At 37.5% G+C, this 22,549-nt stretch overlaps 1 protein-coding gene across 1 annotated transcript; it reads left to right on the top strand.

The window, feature by feature from the left end:
• Positions 1-637: 637 nt before the first annotated feature.
• LOC125695682 (macrophage mannose receptor 1-like) lies at positions 638-22,490 on the top strand. Its single transcript, XM_048950464.1, has 23 exons — positions 638-692; positions 1,332-1,421; positions 1,698-1,844; positions 2,725-2,907; positions 3,810-3,964; positions 5,141-5,251; positions 6,381-6,496; positions 7,300-7,448; positions 8,296-8,495; positions 9,735-9,862; positions 10,749-10,836; positions 11,415-11,559; positions 12,754-12,789; positions 12,890-13,059; positions 13,667-13,749; positions 14,593-14,693; positions 15,049-15,188; positions 15,656-15,770; positions 17,124-17,278; positions 17,851-17,953; positions 19,363-19,592; positions 21,217-21,382; positions 22,350-22,490. The coding sequence occupies exons 3-22, from the start codon at positions 1,736-1,738 to the stop codon at positions 21,271-21,273; spliced, it is 2,574 nt and encodes an 857-aa protein (XP_048806421.1). The 5' UTR covers positions 638-692; positions 1,332-1,421; positions 1,698-1,735; the 3' UTR covers positions 21,274-21,382; positions 22,350-22,490.
• Positions 22,491-22,549: the final 59 nt, after the last annotated feature.

Here is a 22,549-nt window from a genome sequence, read left to right as displayed (position 1 = left end):
TGTCTCTTGGCTCAATGAAGAAGATGTGTTCACTAGGAGCCACAAGGAAGGTGCTCTGAGCAGCTCTTCCATTAGCTGGTATTTCTTTGTGATTGCTCCTGAACCAGTGCAGGGAGAAAAGTCACCCCATCCCACTGTTGTATTCCAGGTAAGGGCTGCCATGTCTGCAGCCTGCTTCAGTTGGAGGATTCCCTCCACTTGCCTTACCTACTGGTATGCTCATTTCCAACCAGAACTGAAGCCTGGTCCTCAAATTTACCTCTTTCCTCTGTGCTTCAAGGACTACTATTAACAATATGGGGGTTATAAATGGGAACAGATGATGAATAAACTGTTATTGAAATAGTAAAATCAGATGATTTGCCATTTTTGCTAGCAATAGGAGATCTCTGTTATCTTTACAATTATTCATTTACACATCTTACTATTTAAATCTGTTTACTTTATTAATGTGAAAAGCAGTATTTGTGGGCAGGTTTAAACCAAAAAAGGTAAATTACTTTTGACTTTATTTCTTTTACGTGAGCTTGCTAATAATTAGAATAGGAAGGCACCACTGACTTTCTTTTCTAATTTAGAGCTAATTAAAAAAATCAGTCTTGCATTGTGGATTGGATTGAACAGTTTGAATTTCAACAGTGGATGGCAATGGGCTGGGGGCAGTCCTTTCAGATATTTAAACTGGGCTCCAGGTAAGAACTGCATTTACTTTATAATCTTGGAATGGATTCTGATAAGACACCAACTAATTAAGCTACTTCAGTTGCTTCTATTTCAGAGAAGCCTGTGTTAATTTACAATAGCCAATGACTTTTTATTTTCTCGCATAAGCAAAGAGTTTATTTATAAATGGAGAGTCTCTTTTGAAGTGATGTTTAACCTTGCAGATCAGAGGTCAGAATGTTTCCATAACGTTATCTAAGAGTATAAATTTAAATCAAACCTTCAAAAAGTAGCAAAATATTTAGAAAATAATGGCACTATGTTGTCTGGAGAAATTCTAAATATTATGGAGAGACTCACAGAGCAAGCTCATAATTCCTCAATACTATATGCAAAACCGTATGGAACGATGTGTAGGAAGAGAGACTCGGGAGCTGGTGGTGCACTTCACACATGGGCAGAGGGACAGCCCAGAGAGGAGGGAAAGCAGCCCAGAGTGATGGGAGAGGGGTGGGAGTGGGGTTTGCTGGTGCCAGGACAGTAAGGGCCGCAGGCTGGCTGTAGGAAGTGGCCACCACCCAGCAAGCAGTCATGTCCCCTTGCTTACCTTCTTGTTCCTCAGCACTGGCAGGTCTGGTAGTAGGCCACCACTCTTCTGTTCTTTTCAGAGGAAAAGAATACAACAAAACAGAACAAAACAGATAAAAGAAAACCTCTTTCATAGGAAAGAAGAACTGCAAAATTCTTGAGACATGCAAGTATGATTATTCTGCCTATGAGTACCAGTGTATCAGGAAAAGAACAAGAACTTTCCCCATACTATCCTGAGACAAAATCTAAGGAGAATCATTTGTCTCACTCAGTGTATAAAGATAAAAAGCACCACTCTGAAAACTGCAACAGCAATTATCCTGTGGGGAGGGCTTCTTCACGTTAAGCACTGAAAAAATCACTATAAGACAATCGTTCTACTGATAATACAATCCATTTGTTGATCTTTTTGTAAGAGAATCTGTTTTCTCTCTTATTCAAAGGAAGTCCTTCCCCAGATCCTGGGAAAATCTGTGGCACAATGAATCCCAGACAGAATGCTAAATGGGAAAACCAAGCATGCAACCAGAGATTTGGCTACATCTGTAAAAAGAGAAAAATAAATTCAAAATTTGACAATATAACCAGAGGTATGTATAGAAAGAAAGATTTTTCTCTGGTTTCCAGAGAATGCAATCCCTAATTTACAAAAGAGAAGGGAATGCAACATTATTTTTTAACCAACATTTCCAAAAGCAAAGCTATATATGCACACACAGGCTTTCATACAAGATGAGAGGACAAAGATGTAATATATTTATCATCCATAGGAGAATATTGTTATTTTGTTCCATCATTACTATTCATTTTATCAAAACAGATAGAAGCTGTTCTGCCACTGTAACAGTGATAGCAATCGCATTTTGCATGCAAACAGTAAAAGTTTATGGTTCTCCTTTGCTCCAAATGAGTAATTACAAGGATTGATTTTTATATTGATTTATATTATCAATATAAAAAATCATTTCCAACAACTATATGCAACTGACTGAGTTCATATGTACAGAGCAGGAGGAACAGCAGCATTCACACAGGCTGTGTTTCATCTGTTGCCTGCTGAGACCTAAGACTTCAGTGACACATCAGTGTAGCTGTGTACGTGGACATGCCCCAAACAGGAGGGATCTGCCAGAGGCTGCTGTCTGGGAATGTTATAAAAGCTGCTTTTATAGTAGAAGACAGGAGAGACAGACCTCTGCCTTGGTCTCTCTCTCTTCTGCAGAGTAAAATTTTAAATTGTACCTCTGACACAATGTGGGCATTTTTATTGGTGCTTTACTTGACATTGAAAGACTAATCATTCTATTTGCATATTGAGCAAACTGTGCCTTAATGACATTTGCTTCTTATTTGATGATATTTGCATTTCTACCTGCAATTTTGTGTTTATTCATATAGTACTACTTCTTGTAAAGAATGCTTATTTTACTCTTTATAAAATTGCTCTGAAAATTTTTGCTTCTATTTTAGAGGAAATGAGACCTACTAAATGCACAGAAGGTTGGTGGCCATATGCAGGCCACTGCTACAGCATTCAAAGAGAATCCAAAGCGTGGAAGGATGCCCTGACTTCATGTAAGAGGCAGGATGGAGACTTGGCCAGTGTCCACACCATTGCTGAATACAGCTTTCTGGTGTCACAGCTTGGTTACAGTGAGTATATAAGTGGGCCTCTATTTTATTTGGCACATCTGCAATGCAAAAGCTGAGCTTCATTAAATATTAATGCTTTCTCTGAAATATCACAAGCTGAAGGCTGTATCTAACTTATGGTGTTGTCTGTTACTGATGCGCAAACATAAGCATATATTTATTAAGAAAATCTACACTTTAAAATATTTTGAAATAAGAAAACATCTTATTATCAACAAATTTAGGTAACAGAATTCCCACGTAAAGATCTTTTAATATTTGCAGGTTTTGTGGTTTTTTTTTTTTCTACATTTTATAGTTCCAGAACTGAGCTTCAAATCTGAAAGAAATTTAAATTCCTGCTGAGAGTAAACCCTCTTGTTGAGGTTAACCTCTCAAAAATATTTCCTTCTAAGAAAATAATGCTTTTTCATTTATGACTCTCCTCGAATCTGTCATCACCAGTCCTGACACTTGCCTCACATGCTGGACTTGGTGACCACTCTTGACAGACCCTCTAAGGATCCCCAGTTAAGGAAATGTATTGGCAAATGTCTTTGTACCTCAGACTTCATCTCATCTCCTGATCAGTGGGGCACACTGAGAAACTCACTGCTTTATATCCATGCTGGGGGTGTTTTGTTCTTCTAAGCCACAGGTGCTCAGTTTGCAAAACATTTCTGTCAGCCATAAGGAGCTATATATCCATTAATTTATGGGTGACATCTGAAGTCTCTTCTCTACCAACTAAATCATCCCTTACTGGAGATCTGAACAGAAACCAGCACTTTGATTAGAGCATGAAGGCTGCCTCTTGTGCACTACATCCCAACTTTTATCTGTCCCTCTTTGTGCTGGATTTGGAAGTGTTTGATGTATTACATAGCAGACAATAAGCAAGTCTTTTTCTTTCCATGCTTTAGAGCCAACAGAAGAGCTGTGGCTGGGCCTAAATGACCTGAAGGCTCATTTCTACTTTGAGTGGAGTGATGGGACCCCTGTGACGTTCACCACATGGCAGCGCAGACATCCCACCTATAGGAACGGTTTAGAGGACTGTGTTGTTATGAAGGGACAGGTAAAACTTGGCAGCTATTTTATAGAAATGCAAACTAATAACTGCCTCAAACTGAAATCATGTACCAACCATCTACTTATTCAGCAGTCTTCTATATCTTATCTAAGAAACAAATTTGGCATCAGTCAAATGAAACTTGAGAGAACAGAGAAGATCAGAATTGGAGAGGCACCATAGTTGTAATGCTACATTTTGAAATTTCTTTCTTGGTGCAAAGCCAGGTCCACGAGTTTTACATTAGAATTTACTTGTATTCTGCTGGTTACAACAATGGAAAAAAAGTTGTAGCTCTGGAGTGAAAGAAAGATGAGCTAGTAATATGGTTGGTTACCAAAGATGCTGTTAGCATACCTTATTTTCCTGTCTGGTAGACCATTAAGTTCATCCATATCACTTCATTGGGGCATGAAGACATGGCACTAGTGCATAGTTCTCCTCTGTAGCACACATCTGCCAAATAACCTAATCTAAAGCCCTGTAGACTTTATTTTCGTTGCCATCATGATTGTTTGGGTTTTTGTACTCATTTACACATATATGCATACACATATAGAAGGTATCATGGAAAAAAAACAAACACAAAAGAATTTGAAAATGCACAAGTGTTATGATGTTGAAAAATATTTATGTCTGTCAGTATTAGACATTAATAGGATTGATCCTTAACCACATTTCATGAATAAAAAGGTCTTATTTCAATTTTATTTTTTAACATAATTCCTTCTTTAATAGAAACCAGTTATTTTCAGTCTTCTCCTTGATGGATGAAATAATTGGGTGTATTATGACACATTAGGTGTACATTATTTCGGTTTCATTGATCTCTTTGCCATAAGCATAATGAAATATTACCACTATAAATGTGCATCCTTTAGCTGTGGATGAGAGGTCTTTTATTAACTCTCTCATGAAATAGGTAGTTGAAATAGCCAATAAAGTCAAAACTTCAAAATCTAATTTATTTCATTCCTTCATCTCAAAATAGCATCAAATGAACCTCAAACCAATCCTCAAAGGTCTTTTTTTTTTCTGTTGATGGAGATTTCTTAAAAAATCCTATAGTTTTCTTATTTAAAATACATCAGTGGATCTTGTAGTGAAGAAGAAAAATAATTATTTTCTTATGCTTACAAATGCCCCTATTTTTACACTTGTTTATTCTCTCTGCTCTTCTAGGATGGGTACTGGGCAACTGATGTTTGTGATAGGCAACTTGGTTACATCTGTAAAAAGAAGCCCTCATCAAAGTCTCTTGAAGAAAAGATCAAGGACCCAGGCTGCCAGGAAGTAAATGGTGTCTCATAAATGATTTATGTTGGGGAAAATCAACATTAATTATTTTATTTGCTCTTCATACTTTTAGAGACTTGGTGTTTGTTTCTTTGAGGAAACCTAGTCTTTTTCCCACAAACAAACTATTAATATATGCAAATACTTCATTTTTGCTCTGAAAATATTCAAGAATGTATACAGTTACATAAGTGTAAATGATAACGTAAATGTAACAAGATACATCTTTTACATCAGTTCATTATCATTCTACTTATACTCACAGCCAAACATGCAAAATTGCCCGAAGTCACTTTGTTCTGTCTCTCAGATCTGTTATTTAAAGTTTTCACAGCAAAATCTTTACTATTGAAAGAACTCTGAAAGGAACAAAGTAATTTCCAAACACAAGAAGATCGGGTTTTCTGTACCGTATGACTACTGGTGGATTACTTATTTGGTCTTTTAATGATATCAGTGGGTTATTTCTTCCAAAATTCACCTTTTTAGAGAATCATTAAATCTATTCTAGTCAGCAGTAATCTCTCTAATAACAGAAAGAAGCAGGGGTGTTTTAGTGAGGTTCCTCCTTTCCACTCACACCCCAAACAAGCACTGGCTGAGTTCCTCTTGGCACAGAAAGTCTCCTTGCTATTCCTTCAAGGGTGGCAGACACAGCTTTGAAGCACTGTGCTTATTCAGTTATATAATTGTATTCTTACAATTATAAGAATTAATTTCAGAACTGGAATACTTTTGTATTTCATCATGTCAGATCCTGCAACTAGTGAATGTGTGGCTATAGCTCCCCCTGAGTGAATCACTGCCTTATTATGGTGATGTTTGCACAAATCCAGCCTTACAGAGAACTGAAATGTGATAACAGTCATTTTCTTTGAAAATTCATGTACACATAAAAGAAATGAAGAGTTTAATATCATCATTTAAGTAAAAAGGCCTTTTGTAGGAGAAGAGACAACAAAAATCTCACAGTTTTTGTTTATTAACAAATTTGCCTAATCTCATCTTGTTTTTAATCCCAGCTGCAACAAATTAAATATAAAATATTTACATATAAAAGAGCACAGCTAATTTCTATACTGAAGTATCTTTACAATTCGCATTGTCATCCTTTTCTTCTTCACAGGGTTGGAAAAGATTTAGTTTTCACTGTTATTTGGTGGGTTCTGCACTTGCAACCTTCTCAGACGCAAATAAGACATGTGAGAAGAGCAAAGCTTATCTAGCTACAGTGGAAACCAGGTAGGAAATTATCATTCTTCTACTTTAAAATTAGTGCTTTTACTTCAGAAACCTTCAAAATTTGTCCCATTTTTTGAAAGCTTTGGAAAGCACTTCAGTAACACTTTTAAATTGTTCAGTAATAGGAAAGAAAAAAGACTTCATGTTTTACGGATTTCTATTTAATTAAAATTGCTTTCAAATTTTGAGGGTTCTTGAGTTCCATTTTCTCCTAGTATTAAATTTCTAATCAAGGCAGCCCCTATTTTATTTTTTATTTTCTTTTGGAAATTGGTTACTACTGTTTTCCTTTATTTACTGAAGAGCTTTATCTTATCAAATGTAGGAATTTTTTTAATAAATAAATAAATAAATTCCTAAGCATCTTCTACACCAAGTTCTGAACAAATGTAGGAATTCTCCCAGCATATTTCTACCATAACCAGAATGTATTATGGCACCTATCTCCATCTCAAATGGGCTTTGCACTTTATGGCTTCTGAGGAACACCACTGCTTTCAGAGGTCATGTGTAGCAAATCTGGCTGCAGCTTAGTTCTCACACACCTGACATTTGTAATGGTGATTTGGTGATTTTTGACATTTCACAGAACTGGGTAGAAAGGAGAGGATGCTTTCAGCTGAAAGGAGAAAGCTGTCCCTCACCAAGCTCTTTCAACCACACTAAAGCTTGCTAAAGTTTTGCTTGAACTTCTCTGAGGACTCATTCTCTTGGGGTCATACTAGCATGATAGCCTTATTTGTACCAATTGGATCAGCAGTGGGAGGCAATATGTTGTGTTTCAATGCTGTTTTCCACCTCAGGAATGAGCAAGCTTTCCTGATTAGTCTGACTGGGCTGAGGTCTGAAAAGTATTTCTGGCTCGGTCTCTCTGACACAGAAGAGCAAGGGATGTTCAGGTGGACCAGTGGTGAAACTCCTTCCTTCACACACTGGAATTCAGCAATGCCAGGTAAGTTGTGCGTAAGCTCAGCCCTTGTAATCAGAGTCCGGCTGAAATTCAAGCAGACTTCTGCTTTCTATCCCCTAGTACTGGAAATAAGAGAAGGTACTTTTGTGTTTACAGCTGTAGGTGACCAATATCAACAGACCTTGTTTTTGGCCCCAGTGTAAAACACATCCACAGCAGAGTGTCAGGTGCTGTGTAACTCAGTTACCTGTAAATCTGTATAGAAACATATTTAATGGGCTACACTGAATGCAATAGGAGCTGACAAGATCCATAGTCTTGTTTTTTTTTTTTTTTTTTACATTTTTAACAGCTGTTAACAACAACTCATCACTTTGAGGAAATTGATTATGGGCAGAGCATGGGGCCCACAGGTGAGAAATGGAGAGCAGGTGTCCAGCTGTTCTGCATTTCAACAAAAGGTGATGGGAGGCTCTTGTCCTCCTAGTAGCAAGTTGTGTGTTGAAACAAACTTCTTGTACTTGATATCATCCTTTCTGAAATTGAATTACCTGGATTCTGAGAACTGCAAAGCAGTTGACAGGCCATCTGTTACAAACGAAAATAAAATCAAGTGTTATGTGCTCTGTGATTTCCCTGGGGTGGCAAGATAAGGAACATTTGTATCCTAAATCTGCAATCTCCAGTTTTAGGACAGGTGTGTCTCTGAGGTTCATTGACCTATCTCTATGCTGTGGCAAGAGATATTCAGAATAATTTCATAGCTATGGTGGCTTAAAATCTGCATAATATGCAGCTTTATATCATAATTTTGTATGAATACAAAGATCTAATTTCCTAGAAAGCAATTAGACTTTGATTTTGTTCATTTCTTTTATGTATCACAAAGGGAAAGAGCAAGGCTGCGTTGCCATGGGAACTGGAGCCAATGCTGGATTATGGGATGTCATTAGCTGCCAGGAGACAGCAAATTTCCTTTGCAAGCAGCGGGCAGTGGAAGTGCTACCGCCAGCTCCTCCTGCCCAGGTCCCAGCAGCATCCTGTGCCCAGGGTTGGGATGGAGCCCCACAGGCAGACTCCTGCTTCAAGGTCAGTGCATCGCTGCCCTGCCAGCCTGAGGGCCTGGCCTGACATGAAGGGACCGAAGTGCTGAGCATTTCTGGAGAATTATCTCCTTTAGGGAATTCAAGTGCATAAAAATAAAAAAGAAACCCATGAGACAAGTCCATCAAATATAACAAAACACAACAATGAAAGAGCTTACAGCAATGAAAGTGAGAAGCTAAAAATAAGCTTCATTTTACAGAAATGAGAGGTGGGATCCTCACCACATTTATCTCCTTCCAAGAATTTGGAACTTCAGACAAGTGTAGTATTAAATCTCAAGAGCTGACTGCGTCACTTGAATAAAACAATGTCTCCTAAGAGAAAGATGATGGAAGTCTGGCCTTCTGACAGCTTTCTTTCATAGAAGTAATGTTTTTAGTGATACTTTTAGATCCAGATTTAGTTTGCCATTGGTGACACTTCAGCAAGTAAAAGCTTTGTATGTTCTCATGATTGAGCTAAAAATGTCTCCTTTCTGAAAAGGAAAAAGTAAAGAGAAAGTAAAATAGATGAAGTAAAATGTCAATAATATGTAACATTGCTCTTCCAAGTCTTTATGTAAGCATCCTTCCCCTTTCTCTCCTGAGATTCTGCCTGCTAGAAGGACACATGATTTTAGCCATTTATTTACAAGGGTATCAACTTTTATGTCACAGTTAATTGTTGTTACTCATTATTGATTTTTCTGTGTATCTGCTTGCTGCTTATCCTTGCCCCAAAATGTCAAGCATCATTCTTCAAGACCATGTGTACTTTGTACTAGGATGCAGAGCTTGCAGTGCTGTATAAAAGCTCTTCCTCAGCCCCTTTCAAAATGTCTGTCTCCATCCATATTATCTTTCCTATTTCAACATATTGATTTACCTGCCTCCCATTTCTCAATAATCTCCTGCTTTCTACTGCAAAATACTAAGACTAGTCAATTCTGTTTTTCTTTGAGCCCTTTGGTGTTCAAAGCTCTAATTAAGTTATAAACTATTGTGACACTTTTTGTTCTTCCCTGAAACCTAGGCTAATCTTCCCTTGCTATTTTAAAATAGAAGAGAAAAATATAGTTACAATCTACATGACTAATGTTTAATTCTATAGGTCTTGAAAGACGTTGTCTTAGTTTTAATGGGATTCTAAAATAATATTTATCTCAATTACACAGCAAATCACATTTTTACATCAAACTTTATATTTATATTTTATAACTTATCACAATTTTTTTCTCAATAGTTCTTTGTGAGGGACAAAAACCTAAAGAAGAATTGGTTTGAAGCTGAAGAATTCTGTAGAGAAATAGGAGGAAATCTGGTCACAATCAATTCAAAAGAAGATCAAGTTTTTATATGGCAGTTAGCATTGTGAGTACTTGCACAGTCATTCTTTTTTATGTTCATGTTATGCTAAATAATAATATACATTAGGAGCTGAGTATTAAGTGAATAAAAATGATAAACTTTAAAAGAAAATAGCTTTCATTTGGAAATACAATTCAGTGTGATATTTTAAATATACATACTTCAACTTGAGTATTTTCATGTAGCTTTGAAATTCTGAAGTTTTCATCACAGTTTCTTGTTAAGGCTGTTCTCCAGATCTGATCAACGTTGTACATGTGAAACACTTCTTCCAAAAAGGAAGCACTAAAATGTTCAGCTCTAATTGTGTGGGTTTTTTCATGGTTACGATTTATATTTTAATACATACATTCAAAAAAACTTTAACACAAAAAAATCCTTGTGGAAATTACTAGCCTATAAATTGAAGACTCCTCAAATCAAATGAATTAATTCTTATTCATTTATATTAACATTATAGATGCCATATTGCCATCAAATGCCATCACAAGAAGTGCCATGGAGGAAATCAGAGAAGTTGATAAAGAAATTACTTTTTCATTTATTTGACTAGAGAGCTATGATGCAATCTCAGTTTACTTTTATTAAAAGCTGTTTCTATGAATTCCTGCTAGGAACTAGGAAGTGTACTTCAGCCACAAGTATGGGACCTGAGCTAGCACCGTGCTACTCCGCTTCTCTTCCAAATTAACTTCAACATGTCCCATGCCAGCACAGAACTTTGGGAACTCCATGTCAAAGAGTGCAGTTAATGAGCTTGGCTGTGGGCCAGCAGGGAAGGAGTAGCTCCTGATTCAGATGTGACTCAAAGCTGCATGTTTTTATGCTTTCCAGCATTTAACGGCTCCTCTTCTGCATTCATCTACTGATATTGTATGATTTCTTTCAGGGAAAAAGGACTGCAAACTCAGGGTTTCTGGATGGGTTTGTTTCTCTTAAATCCTGACGAAGGATTTGCCTGGATTGATGGTTCTCCTGTGAGTACTTATTTGCTGGATACTATTTTTTTTTTTTTTTGTAGTTTTTATAACATATAGATTTTCATGGTTTTAGTGCTTTTTTTCCAACCTTTTTAAGCTGTTGTAGGGCAGCAGTTCACCGTCAGCTGAAAGCTGCAGCAGTTGTCTCAGCAATGGCACTGTCTCAGCACTCTGGAAGCACATCACTCATAACTATCCTCATCACTCGCACCATGCTATATCCCATATTCCACTGCATGTGCTCTTAGGTCTTCACCACACCCATACCCCTGCTGCGCGACAGAATTGGGGAAGTCAGCTCGCCATCTCTTACAGAATCAGATTAATGTCACTCCCTCCATGCGTCTATTTTTCCTCCATGCTTTCTAGAAAGTGTAATCTTTTCACCTCTGGGAAGTGATGGAAAGTGAACATATTAGTAAGACCTCCCCAGCCTGATCAGAGCTTTCTGAACTCCTTTCGATTGCATAAATGAGCTGCTTGGGCTGATGAGACCCTGACACTGAGAGACAAAAATCTCAATTACTTCCATTCCGTTCAAAGCACGTAGTGAATGAGCTGTGTTTCCCACACAGGTAATTTATGAGAACTGGGATGAAGATGAACCTAATAATGATAAAGGAATTGAGCACTGTGTTATGTTTAATAGATCACCACAAATGCGCTGGAATGACTTGTACTGTGAACATTTGCTTAATTGGATTTGTGAAACTAAAAAAGGTACGACTACTTCACCATTTAATTGGAGTGATAAGTACAATTCAAAAAGAAATTATATGGATTTCAGCAAATTTAAAGAAGAAATATATTGGGAATTTTTCATTGTAAAAGTAGAGCAGTGAAGGTAACACTTAAAGCAAGAGGAACAAATTGAGATATTTCAGTTGTACTCAGATGTAGGAAGTTCAAGAAATTGCTTTATATGCAGCTTTATCTCTTTTAGATGTGGGTTGAATAAATTTGCAAGGCAAAGATGCTTAATCTTCTTAGAAAGACAAGGAGAAGATAAAAGTAGATAAAATCTCCTTATCTTGCTATCTTCTATGGGTTCACAGAGGAGACCTGAAGATGCAGGAGACTGAGTTCCCTACGCAAAAGATTAAAAAAAAAAAAAAAAAAAAAAAAAAAGGTTTGGTTCCCATTGTAAGACAGATAATGGGAACTAGAGAGAGGGTTAAGTTGCTATAGGAACTAGAATATTGAAAAGCTGATCAAAAATAGAATTACTGTAGTCCTGAAGGACTCCTAGATCTACTTTAAAAGCTCCCAGAAGTTAAAAGGAAGGTGGATGCACCTGGGGAAATTGTGAGAGGAAGGATAGGGAGGGGAAAGGAGAAGCAGCTGCGCACACATCACTGAGTATATCTAATGGACCTCTGCCAACAAATAGCCAGAAATGCACCATATTACCATCGAAAAATTACTTACCTGAACTGGAAGAATCTCTGTTCCATTGTGGGTAGATTAGTTCTCACACACACTGGCAGAACACTGCTGCTCACCAGCACATCCTGCACAGCCCTGCAGACATGCTGAGCCTGCTGCACTGCACAGAAGGCTTTGTGAGATGCTCAGGAGGAATTCACAAACTGTGGCAGAGATACTCCAGTCAGCTCATCTTGACTCTAGGGTACTTGACTACTACTCTCAGTAGTAAAAATAAATAAATAAAATTAAATAAAGGAAATAATTAGACCTTGTTATTGTGTGTATCAATTAGATGAGATCCCAATGAAAGGGGAGATGGTCTGAAGTTAATTATCTCATTTTTTTTTAGCATGCAACGTTATTATTTAGCCTGGTGCACCTGGAGATCCATGTATAACATTACAAATCAAATCTATCCGGCTTGTGATTTCCCCATTGTTTATTTTGTGTTTGGAACATTGCTCATAATTACGTTTTATTTTACAGGTACACTGCTCAAACCTGAACCAAACAACAAACATGGTAGGATTTTTTTCCTCTTTCAGTGGAAGTTTTACTGTATAGTTTTTGGACTTTGTACAGATATGATATGATGTCAAACATGTTTTTCTTTATCTTCCAGAATATCAAGCTGTACAAACTGCTGATGGGTGGATTATATACAAAGATAAGCAGTACTATTTCAGCAGAGAACGTGTCCCTATGGAAAAAGCACGGAGAATTTGCCAGAGGAACTTTGCAGATCTCGTTGTCATTGAGGATGAAAATGAAAGACAGCTTATTTGGAAATATGTAAGCACTGAACCTACTGATTATCTATTATTATTTACATAGTAATTACAATTTTTATTTATATATATATGTACTAATTATTAACTGAGCACATTGGTTGTGGGCACTTTTGAACCCATTAAGAATTTCACTGTTTTTTATTTTAACTGCTTGGTAAAATTATTGCATTGGTCTTGAAGCATCCAGCACAAAACAGGAACCTGAGCTTCATCCTCACTGGCAGGCAGTGGGACTTTCCAGCCGTCCTGAAGGTTTGAGATCAGCAGCCAAGAATGCTGATGAGGGACGTTTCAATTCTGATGCAGAGCAGATGAAAAAATAAAAAGATTTTAGCTGTTTATCCAGGCTAAAATCCTGAGTTTCTGTCCTATATTACGTATTTGTATTATGGTATATTTTTCCAGTAATTTCCACTGTCTTTAGACATTACTACTGTCTTTAGTAGGAAGAGAAAAAAGGCATGTGAATGTTAAAGGTGTAGCAAAGAACAGTTCAGAGATCCTGCATCTGTTGCCTTCTTGCAGCCCAGGTTTGAGACTGTGAAACAACCGAAAATACAGCTGAGGAACTGTCCAGTTGTTAACTGTGCCAATCACTTTTGTTTTAGATTAACAGAAAACTGGGTGGTGTATTTCTCCAAGAGGAATCATATTTCATTGGCTTATTTGTCAGTTCTGATCGGAAGCTCAGGTGGGTAAAAGAAGAGTACTAAAGCTGTTAATGGACAGCAAACAGTAATTTCATCTCGCTCTATGGGTGCGGGTACTTATGTGTTCTTTAGTTAATAACACTTGTGTGACAGAACTCTGGTAGGTTTCAGAAGTCTGAGATGAGGGATATTATTTTTTTTCTATACTTTAGCAAAAAAGTGTGTGTTCCTTCCAAATCAAGGCGAGCAAACGTAAAATTTCATGGGTAACGCTCATTTCACTTGTTGTCTGACACTGAGAGATGTGAATTTGAGACCCAGGCATCCCTTCACAGGCAATGAACATAAACAGCAAGATTTGTGGTGTTAGACATCCACCTTATGATGGGTTTAACTCAGACTTAGATCTCTAATAGTTATGTAGAAACCCTGGAGGTTCACACAGAAACATTTAACCAGAGAAACCGCACTGGCTCAAGTTATGTGAGTCTGAAGCTTGTGCATCTCACAGCTCTCTGAAATTCCTGTAAGGTAACCTTTTTAGAAATCTGTTTGTAGAAGACTTTCATGAGGATACCTTTCTAAAATGAAAGGCAAATCCATGCTCTGGTGTTACAGCCTCATCCAGACTGTTAGAAGCTGCTGAGTCCAACACTATATATCCAGCCTTTGGCCAAACGGGACACTGATGGGACTTTAGTGCTACAGCACTGAACAGGTGAGAGGCAGCACTAATGCTATGGATCTGTCCTCTCAGTATATGTAGAGCCTTTGTTCTTTGGTCACTAATCATACCTTGCTCAGCCCTTCTGCTAAACACTCATAACTCAAATTGGCTGCTGGAGATGTCTGTATGGCAACCATCTGTCTTTTTTTTCTTTCAGCTGGCTGGGTAAAACCCCTGTGAACTATGTTGCCTGGGCTCCGGGCGAACCCAATTATTCACATAACGATGAAAACTGTGTGGTAATGAGAAAAGATTTTGGTGAGTAAAACAGCAGCAAGAAACATTTGGTCAAATATCTTAATGGGCTTATTCATCAAAAGCTAAAAGTTTTGCCACCTGTTTAAACCTAAGGCTCCCCATTGGCTGCTGAACAATGGGAACTATTTTTCATAACAAGTACATTAAGGTTTAAGTGTATGTCAGTGCTCATAGAAGACAAATGTACTGCAGTGGGAAGAGGGCTCTGTTTGGGCTGCTAGTGTAAATGTCGACTGTCTCGACTGTTATATGTCTCTGAAAGGTTATGTTTGTGAGTTATGAATGTTGGCTGGGTTACTCTCTGCAATGGCAGTAGGAGTGTTTGACAGACTGATTGCATTTCTTTTATTTACAGGCTTTTGGAACGATGTAAACTGTGGTTTGAAAAATGCCTTCATCTGTGAAAGGCAGAATTCAACTTACTCAGGATTTGTTCCCACTGTACTTCCGCCTCTGGGAGGATGTCCTGAAATGTGGATTTTGTTTCAAAATAAGGTACGTATACACAATAAGTAACAAATATCAGCAGCTTTTAGAAGACTAGCTACAAATAACTGCATAAGTGCTCCCATTTTATACACTACTCTCTTAAGTGACATTTTAACTACTAGCAGTGGAGTCAACTTTTGTGGGTTTTTTTTGTTTCCTGTTTCTGAACTTACATTTATTAAATTATAATTTCTAAGTGCTCAAATGCAGTTAGCCATTGTTACTTCTTTGGTTTCTGTAACTTTCTTTTTATTTTAGGCATCATTATTGCACGGATATACAGAAATACCATGGGTCTGAGCCCTGCACACACAAAGTTGTGATTAGCTGTGTCTACTCCTCACTGGCTGAATGTATGGCATTTCAGCAGCTCCCTCAACTGCTGCTCTTTGTATACAGGGACTGATGAATCAAATCAAATATAATTCTCTTTGACACCTGAAATTTTGCTTAATTATTTACTCTCCCTACAGTGTTATAAAATAGTTGGGTCCAGGCAAGAAGAGAGACTGACTTGGTACTCAGCAAGAAGTGCTTGTATAGAACTAGGGGGAAATTTAGCCTCTATACACAATGCTCAAGTACAAGGTATGGTATCTCAACTTTTGGTGCTAGCTGCAAAGCCAGTAAATCTCACCAAAGAGGTTATAATTGTTAGTTAAAACTGTAGCTGTGGATATTGTGGCCAAGTGAATTCTTTCTTGTGATTACTAAATATGTGAGCACTTTGAAATGACGCAACTATTTTGAACTGGATCAAAACACTCAGGTTCTGTGTGTATTGATGACAGTACACAGAACCTGCTGGCATTGCTAGTCATGGGGAAATTGTAGAATAATCATGTAATGACTGTAAAGATGAATACTCCTGTGATCCCTCTGTATGATAAACCCATCACCACCGTTCTCATAGTTCCCCTTTTACAAGGTCAGAAGTATCTTCAGAAAACTATGCATTGGTCACCAGTAGTTCTCCAGGGTGAGGGCAGAAAATGTTATTCCAAAAAATTCCTGACTGTTGTAATATTCAATATCTCTTTTTAACCATTTCAACAAGCAATAGATATGTCACCTTTTCAGGTGATGTAGTGGCATGGTGGAGGTCAGGGTTAGAATTTGAAACATTCTTGACAAGATTTTTGTTTTTTGGATGGGGAAGGGTGGAGAAGGGAAGGAAGTAATTGAATGAGTTTAGGTGCAAACAACTATATCAACATACCAGTAATCTTTTGCATGAAAACAAAATGTCAGTAGCCCTAATAAGATCTGAAGCTGAACTGCAAACTAAACATGAATCAGCATTGTTAGAGGATAGAAGGAGAAGAAGGAGGCAACACTGGAAGAAACCTATTGTCCATAGACATCCAAATCTTCTGCTTCCTTCTCATCCATCACCCCCCGAATCCCTCTGGCCTTTCCCAGCACCTCTTGTTTTCTCCAAAACTCATTCTTTGCTTCCACTAACTGTAATTTTGGCTGTTTTATAACAGCCAAAATAGCCTCCAATTCTAAATAGTAGCTATCTAAGCAGTCTCCATCTATGTAGCCCCTGTGAAGGAAAATCCAAAGCTGCTTGATCCAGAGCACAGATTGGAGTGAGTTGTTGATGCTTCTCATCTCTTGGCAACAGTATAGGGTGGAAAGACAAAAATAATCTGTTCCCTCTGGCCTTGGAAAATGTGATAAATAGCAATGTTTGAACTGCCCTCAGAAATTCAAAGTGTACAAATTTCCACTGTAAATGACATATGTAAAGTTAGTTGATGCTAACTTTAGGAAGACTAATTAATTCTTTCAAACTTCCTTCTAGCCCTAATTTCGATAATATTTACAAGAGTTCTCTGAGTAACATTTTTATATTAAAAACTGCTTATTTTATATTTTTAATATAATGAAACTACTTCAGTTAAAATATTCATTTTAGAATTTATTTTCTTTTAGCATTCCTCACTTTCCATCTAAAGGATGTCACGGATGAGACTTGGATAGGATTAAATGATAAGCATTCATATGTTTGGACAGATGGAAGCCCTTATGATTATGCATGTTGGGCAAGAGGATTCCCCTTGGGTAAATACAGTAGAGTTGGCTGGAAGGTATGAGACAATACAGGTAAACAGGAAATAAAATCAGTACATGCATAACTTAGACAGCATCCTCAAACTGAGTAGAAGTTTTAAAAGTTGACCCAGAGATTAATAGTTCTGTTAAGTGCATGTAGTTATCTTCATTCCTTTGCAGAAGACTATAACTGTAGAAAAGGTCTGCTGTAGTTTATTACAGTTAGATTTTACTGAAAATAATCAGCATTGTTGTTTCTTAGTTCATTTTATTATTCTCTTTGTACAGCGTGAATGCAAATTAAAGGTTCAGCAAATTAAGTATAGATTAACATAAACTATATTAAAAATATCTTTTCTGCACTCAAAAAATTTAAGAAACTGACAACATTCTTATGGTAATATGCCAAGGAAAGTACTCAAGATATAAACCAAGGCGCATTTCTTTTCCAAGAAGTGATAAGTAAAACAAAAAGAAAAAAAAAAACAAAAAACAAAAACAAACAAACAAAAAAAAACCATGGCCTCCTTAGACCTTTCTATTTGCTGGGTATCTTTCATTCTTTCATTTTATCACCTATAAGTTTCTTTTCTATTTTTTCCCCTAGACTGACTGTATTGCAATGACGGTAAGATCTGTAAATGAAGTAGGGAAGTGGGAAAACACAGACTGCCATCACAACAAAAGCTATATTTGCCAGATGGACAGCAGTAAGTTCTATTTTTCATGCTCTTTGTTGGAAGACTGGTACTGGATAATATGAGCACACGTCTTCCACTACAGTTGCCTTCTTATGTCTACAGAAATTGAGGTGAAGCAAGCAAGGCTCCTTTCCTAGCTCAAGAATTCCAGATATGAAGCCTGCTCTGGGATAAGAATTACAGAAGAATTTTACAGCCCCTCCCCTCACAGCTTTCAGGGGAGCTGAATGCACCCACTCTGCAGACCAGAGATGCACATACAGGCTGGTTGCCCACACATAATGGACTCTTTGGAGGCAGGATACATCTGATCCTGACAGAAGTGCCCAACACAAGTTAGGTGATCTGTGCCTTCAAAATCCTGTTTCTCTCATTTCACAAAAGTAATTTAGCTGTCTATGACCTAATTAACAGGCACAGATAAGGATATCTGAATAAGGTTAGCTGGCAAAGGCAAACCCTCTCACCAAAACCCCTCACATGCCTCTCTTGGAGGGGTTAATTAAGGTCAGTAAAACTGATTATGCTGCCCATCAGTCTCTTGCAATGCTTTTATATCTTAAGTCTAAGGATCAGAAGGACAAAAGTTCTTATCTTCTTCATATATCCTCAGGGTGGGAGACATAACCAAAGAACAGCTATGCTGCAGAGTCTGCAGGAAGAGAAACAGGAACTGCTGAGTAGTGAGCCAAGTTCTGTGGCTAAAAATACAAGGGGAAGCCACAGCTGGGCCAGGTGCTATACCCCATGCAGTGGCAGAAAGATGCACAAGTGCATCCCTAATTGACACCACTTTAGGGTGTTTTCAGCATTGTATGAACATGAATGCCCTTTTACTGTACTCAGCACCACCTTTTCTACTTCCATATATACCATTTAAGGTGCAAATACAATTTCTTTTTTCGATTTATCCTGCACAGAAAAGAAGGAGAGTCACAAACTGATATTAGAATGAAATTCACCCTTTTTGAAACTCAGAGGGCATGGAGATCCTGCTCCATACTTTTCTGAGAGGAATTTCACTTGCACTGCAGTAGGGGAAGAATCCAGGAGAGAACTGGATAGTGAATAGCTTTGTGACCCATATTCATAAGTTTTCAAAAAAATCATTAACGTTGGGAAAGACCACTAAGATCTCCTAGTCCAGTCATTATCTGGTGGGAGTGTATGTCTGCAGAATCTGCTTCTCCCTAATCCCTGAGTACTCCATGTAAATTATAGTTACAAACAATTCTAAATTACTTTTATTAAATATTTCCTGCATGTTAAATGATAAATGGTTTTATTCAATGCCTGTAACAAAATATCAAAATATCTGTGTATTACGCTATGTTAATCATTACTGAGAAGTTATACTGCTTTTTAGGCAGCTAGAAACCATCAATGTTTTCTCTTCCTCCTCTCAAATCTTTCTGCAGAGCCTGAACTATTCCATTCCACAACTGCTCCGGATTCTGACTTCTTCCATTATGGTAACAGTAGCTATTTAATCATTCCTTCTAAAATGAGTTGGGAAGAAGCAAGAAAAGCCTGCAGGGTGAAATCTTCAGAGCTTGCCAGCATTTCAGATTATTACAGTAATATATTTCTCCTGCTCCAGGCAGCACAATATGGCGAGCCCTTATGGATTGGACTCAATAGCAATATGGTAAGATTAATCAGTTGATGATTGCTGTGGTTAAATGCTGTTATTTGATTATATTGTTATTAAAAGAGGGAGATCTGTAGCGTGAATAGGTTTTGGGAGCCTAGAAATGGTGGACAAACTCACTTCATTTAGCTTTATCATCTTAAAAATGTTGAACTTCATCCCAGGCAATGGAGAGGGATGGAAGCCTCTGACAGCATTGATCTCTTTACTAACAGTATGGGAATCTTGGGTACACACATGTCAAACTACACACACAAAGTCCATAAGGTTAAGAGCAGTAAGAGTGAAATACATACAAACAAACAAAAAACTGCATCCAAAAAAGTGAATCATAAAGAAGTAAAGAATGATGCAGGTCCATTGCTGTCCTCAGAAACACTGGAGTAAGCATTAGCTCTGTAAATGTGTGCCAAAGTAAGTGTCAGCTTCTCAGATAAATATGTCATTACTCAATTCATTTACATTATCAACATGCTTTTCTTGCATCTTTATTTGAGCTAAGTAAACTACACCGATATTAAAGATTAGTTCTCTCATGAGTAATAATTTTCTTCACTTGTCATTGTTTTCACTGATTGTGACTCCACACTGACATATAACTAAGTAAAATGTTTGAACCTACAGTATCCCTAGGGAGATCTTGCAATTAATGTTGTGTAATGATGACATTTCTGATTATATGATGCAGTCGCACTAATAAAAGGCCACAGTGCATGAGACAATGCAGCTGTTGCTGAAAAAAATATATCTTATGGCCTCTGACAGTGCCTTTCCATACTAGACAGAATCTCAGAATGTCTTTGTGTTTGGTATGTGACTGCGTCACTGAGCTTGACACAGATCTCCACATTTGCAGAACACCACAGGAGACCTCTTTCCAAAACAAATGCTGGTGTTTAAGTCCACTTAATATCAAAGCTGGGTGATAATCATAGAAATGTGTTAGAAAGCTGTTAATAATTATGAACAAGTCTGGCAGGAAGATATGTGATGATCCAAACATCTGTAAAGAATCTGACCTTGCTCTTGTAGGGTGAAATTCTGAGGTTCTTTCTGTTCCTCAGTCAGTGACCTTGCCCAAGTTGTGCTGAGCTCAAGAGGAGCTTGTGTATTTGATTTAAACGCTTCTGCTCCCTTGTGTTTATCTTTCACTCCTAAGAAACTTCTAATTTTCTGAGGTTTTCATGGTAGTAGCTGCATTTACTCCTGAATGTTTCTTCTCAGAGCTGCACTTGAGCTCAAGAGTCCTTGTCTGACAGCTGCCTTCATTGCCCTGATTCCTCCTGATGGTTCTGCAGGCTTTGAGTGTCTCATGGTCACCTTGGTCTTTGTGCTTACCTGCCTCCTCAGATCATCCAACAAGGGACTGTTACCAAGAGAACCTTGGAAGCACTATCTAGCCTTCAAAACACCTTCATGGGCTGTGAATTGGAGGCATTCTGCTGTGTCTTAAATTTGTGCTGCTGTGCTTTGATTTAGTTAACATTCTAATAGTGCAAGCACAGATATACTGAGTTCTACACCTTACTGCAAAATTGTGCGTTTGTGTGGAAATCTGCTTATCTGCAATGGAAGATGAGGACGTGGAAAAACTATATTAAAAAGTGTGTTTCAATTCTAGAGTTATGGGTACTACAGATGGAGTGATAAAAGGAAAATTGATTTTTCTAATTGGTAGTATGAAGAACCAAAAGAGAAAATAGCATGTGTCTTCCTAGATCTCAGTGGGGAATGGAAAACAGCACCTTGTAATGAAAAACACTTTTCTGCCTGCAAAAAATCTGAGGGTAAGTTTGATGCTATTTGGTTTTAAGGCAGAAACCTTCCTGAATCTGCCTTGACTAACCTACATATTTCTAAGTATATATTAAGGAATAATACCTTTGTTCTGCAAGAAAAATATTTTATTTTGATGAACTCATCATTCAGCAGGAGAATGCTACAAATTAAAATGCTTCTGTCATACTGTGGGGTGGGATCAAACTTTGTTTTCTCACTTGTCCCACTTGTCCTAGATCAAGTGATGTTAGCCCTGGTGATGTTAGCTCTAAAGCAGCGTTAATGGAAATTCTGAGTTTCTTCTGAGCTGTTTTTCTGTAGTGTGGCTATGATTTCTTTTCTATGCCAAACATTTTCAATTTTCTTTTTAATTAAAAATGTACGTATTAACTGACAATGTCACTGTTTCACTCTATAATGTCATTGCCTGTGGGAAAATGGGGGCAACTACACAAAAATTCAGTGAGTTTCTGATCATTCCATGCATTGTCTGCAGTAAAACTATGTAAGAATTATCATATCAAGGAAAACATTAGATTAAAAACTTCAGTTGTAACTTACAGTTTAGTAGGAGTCTCATTTAAAATCAAATGGTTAGGTTTTCTACCTTATGGTTTTTTTAATCCGCTTTTTACTGTATCTCTTATCTGTATGAAGCTGACACTCATAACAAGTAACTGGAATTTTAAAAAGCCCTGAACACACAGATATCCTTTGAGCAGTCCTTGTTTAATTCAGCTGGTAACACTGAAGGTTGCAGGTGCACTGTTCAGCTGTGACTGTTCAGTTCTGCTCCTCACTGTCACTTTCAGCGTAGTCACTGGGAATTCTAGCAGTGTGTACTGAAGTAGATTGTCACTACTTTTAAGAATTTTTTTTAATTTTTTTTTTTTTAATCTTAAATATTTTTTTTCATATCCAAAGAACTGCAATATCTAATCAGTTAAAGCATCCATAATGTTTCATTTCTTTCAGATATACTTTCTTCTGATCCTCCACAGGATATTGGAAGATGTCCTCAGTCAGGTCACACAGCTTGGATTCCTTTCCGTAGCTACTGCTATTACTTTAATGCCAATGAAATGAGCTGGGTTCAGTCTGTGACTCGATGCATTCAGTCAGGTAGTAATCGCTTTCTGAAGTTGGGATCTCAATATTGACATAAAAAAAAAAAT

This window comes from Lagopus muta, chromosome 7, assembly GCF_023343835.1.
Source record: "Lagopus muta isolate bLagMut1 chromosome 7, bLagMut1 primary, whole genome shotgun sequence".
NCBI lineage: Eukaryota > Metazoa > Chordata > Aves > Galliformes > Phasianidae > Lagopus > Lagopus muta.
This window is presented reverse-complemented; position numbering and strand designations above follow the sequence as displayed.

Coding starts and splice junctions, on each gene's coding strand:
- LOC125695682 (XM_048950464.1), top strand. CDS start 1,736: ATGAATCCCAGACAGAATGCTAAATGGGAAAACCAAGCATGCAACCAG. Junction 2,908..3,809: donor GGTGTCACAGCTTGGTTACA/GTGAGTATATAA, acceptor TCCATGCTTTAG/AGCCAACAGAAGAGCTGTGG. Junction 13,750..14,592: donor AGTTCTGATCGGAAGCTCAG/GTGGGTAAAAGA, acceptor TTTTTCTTTCAG/CTGGCTGGGTAAAACCCCTG.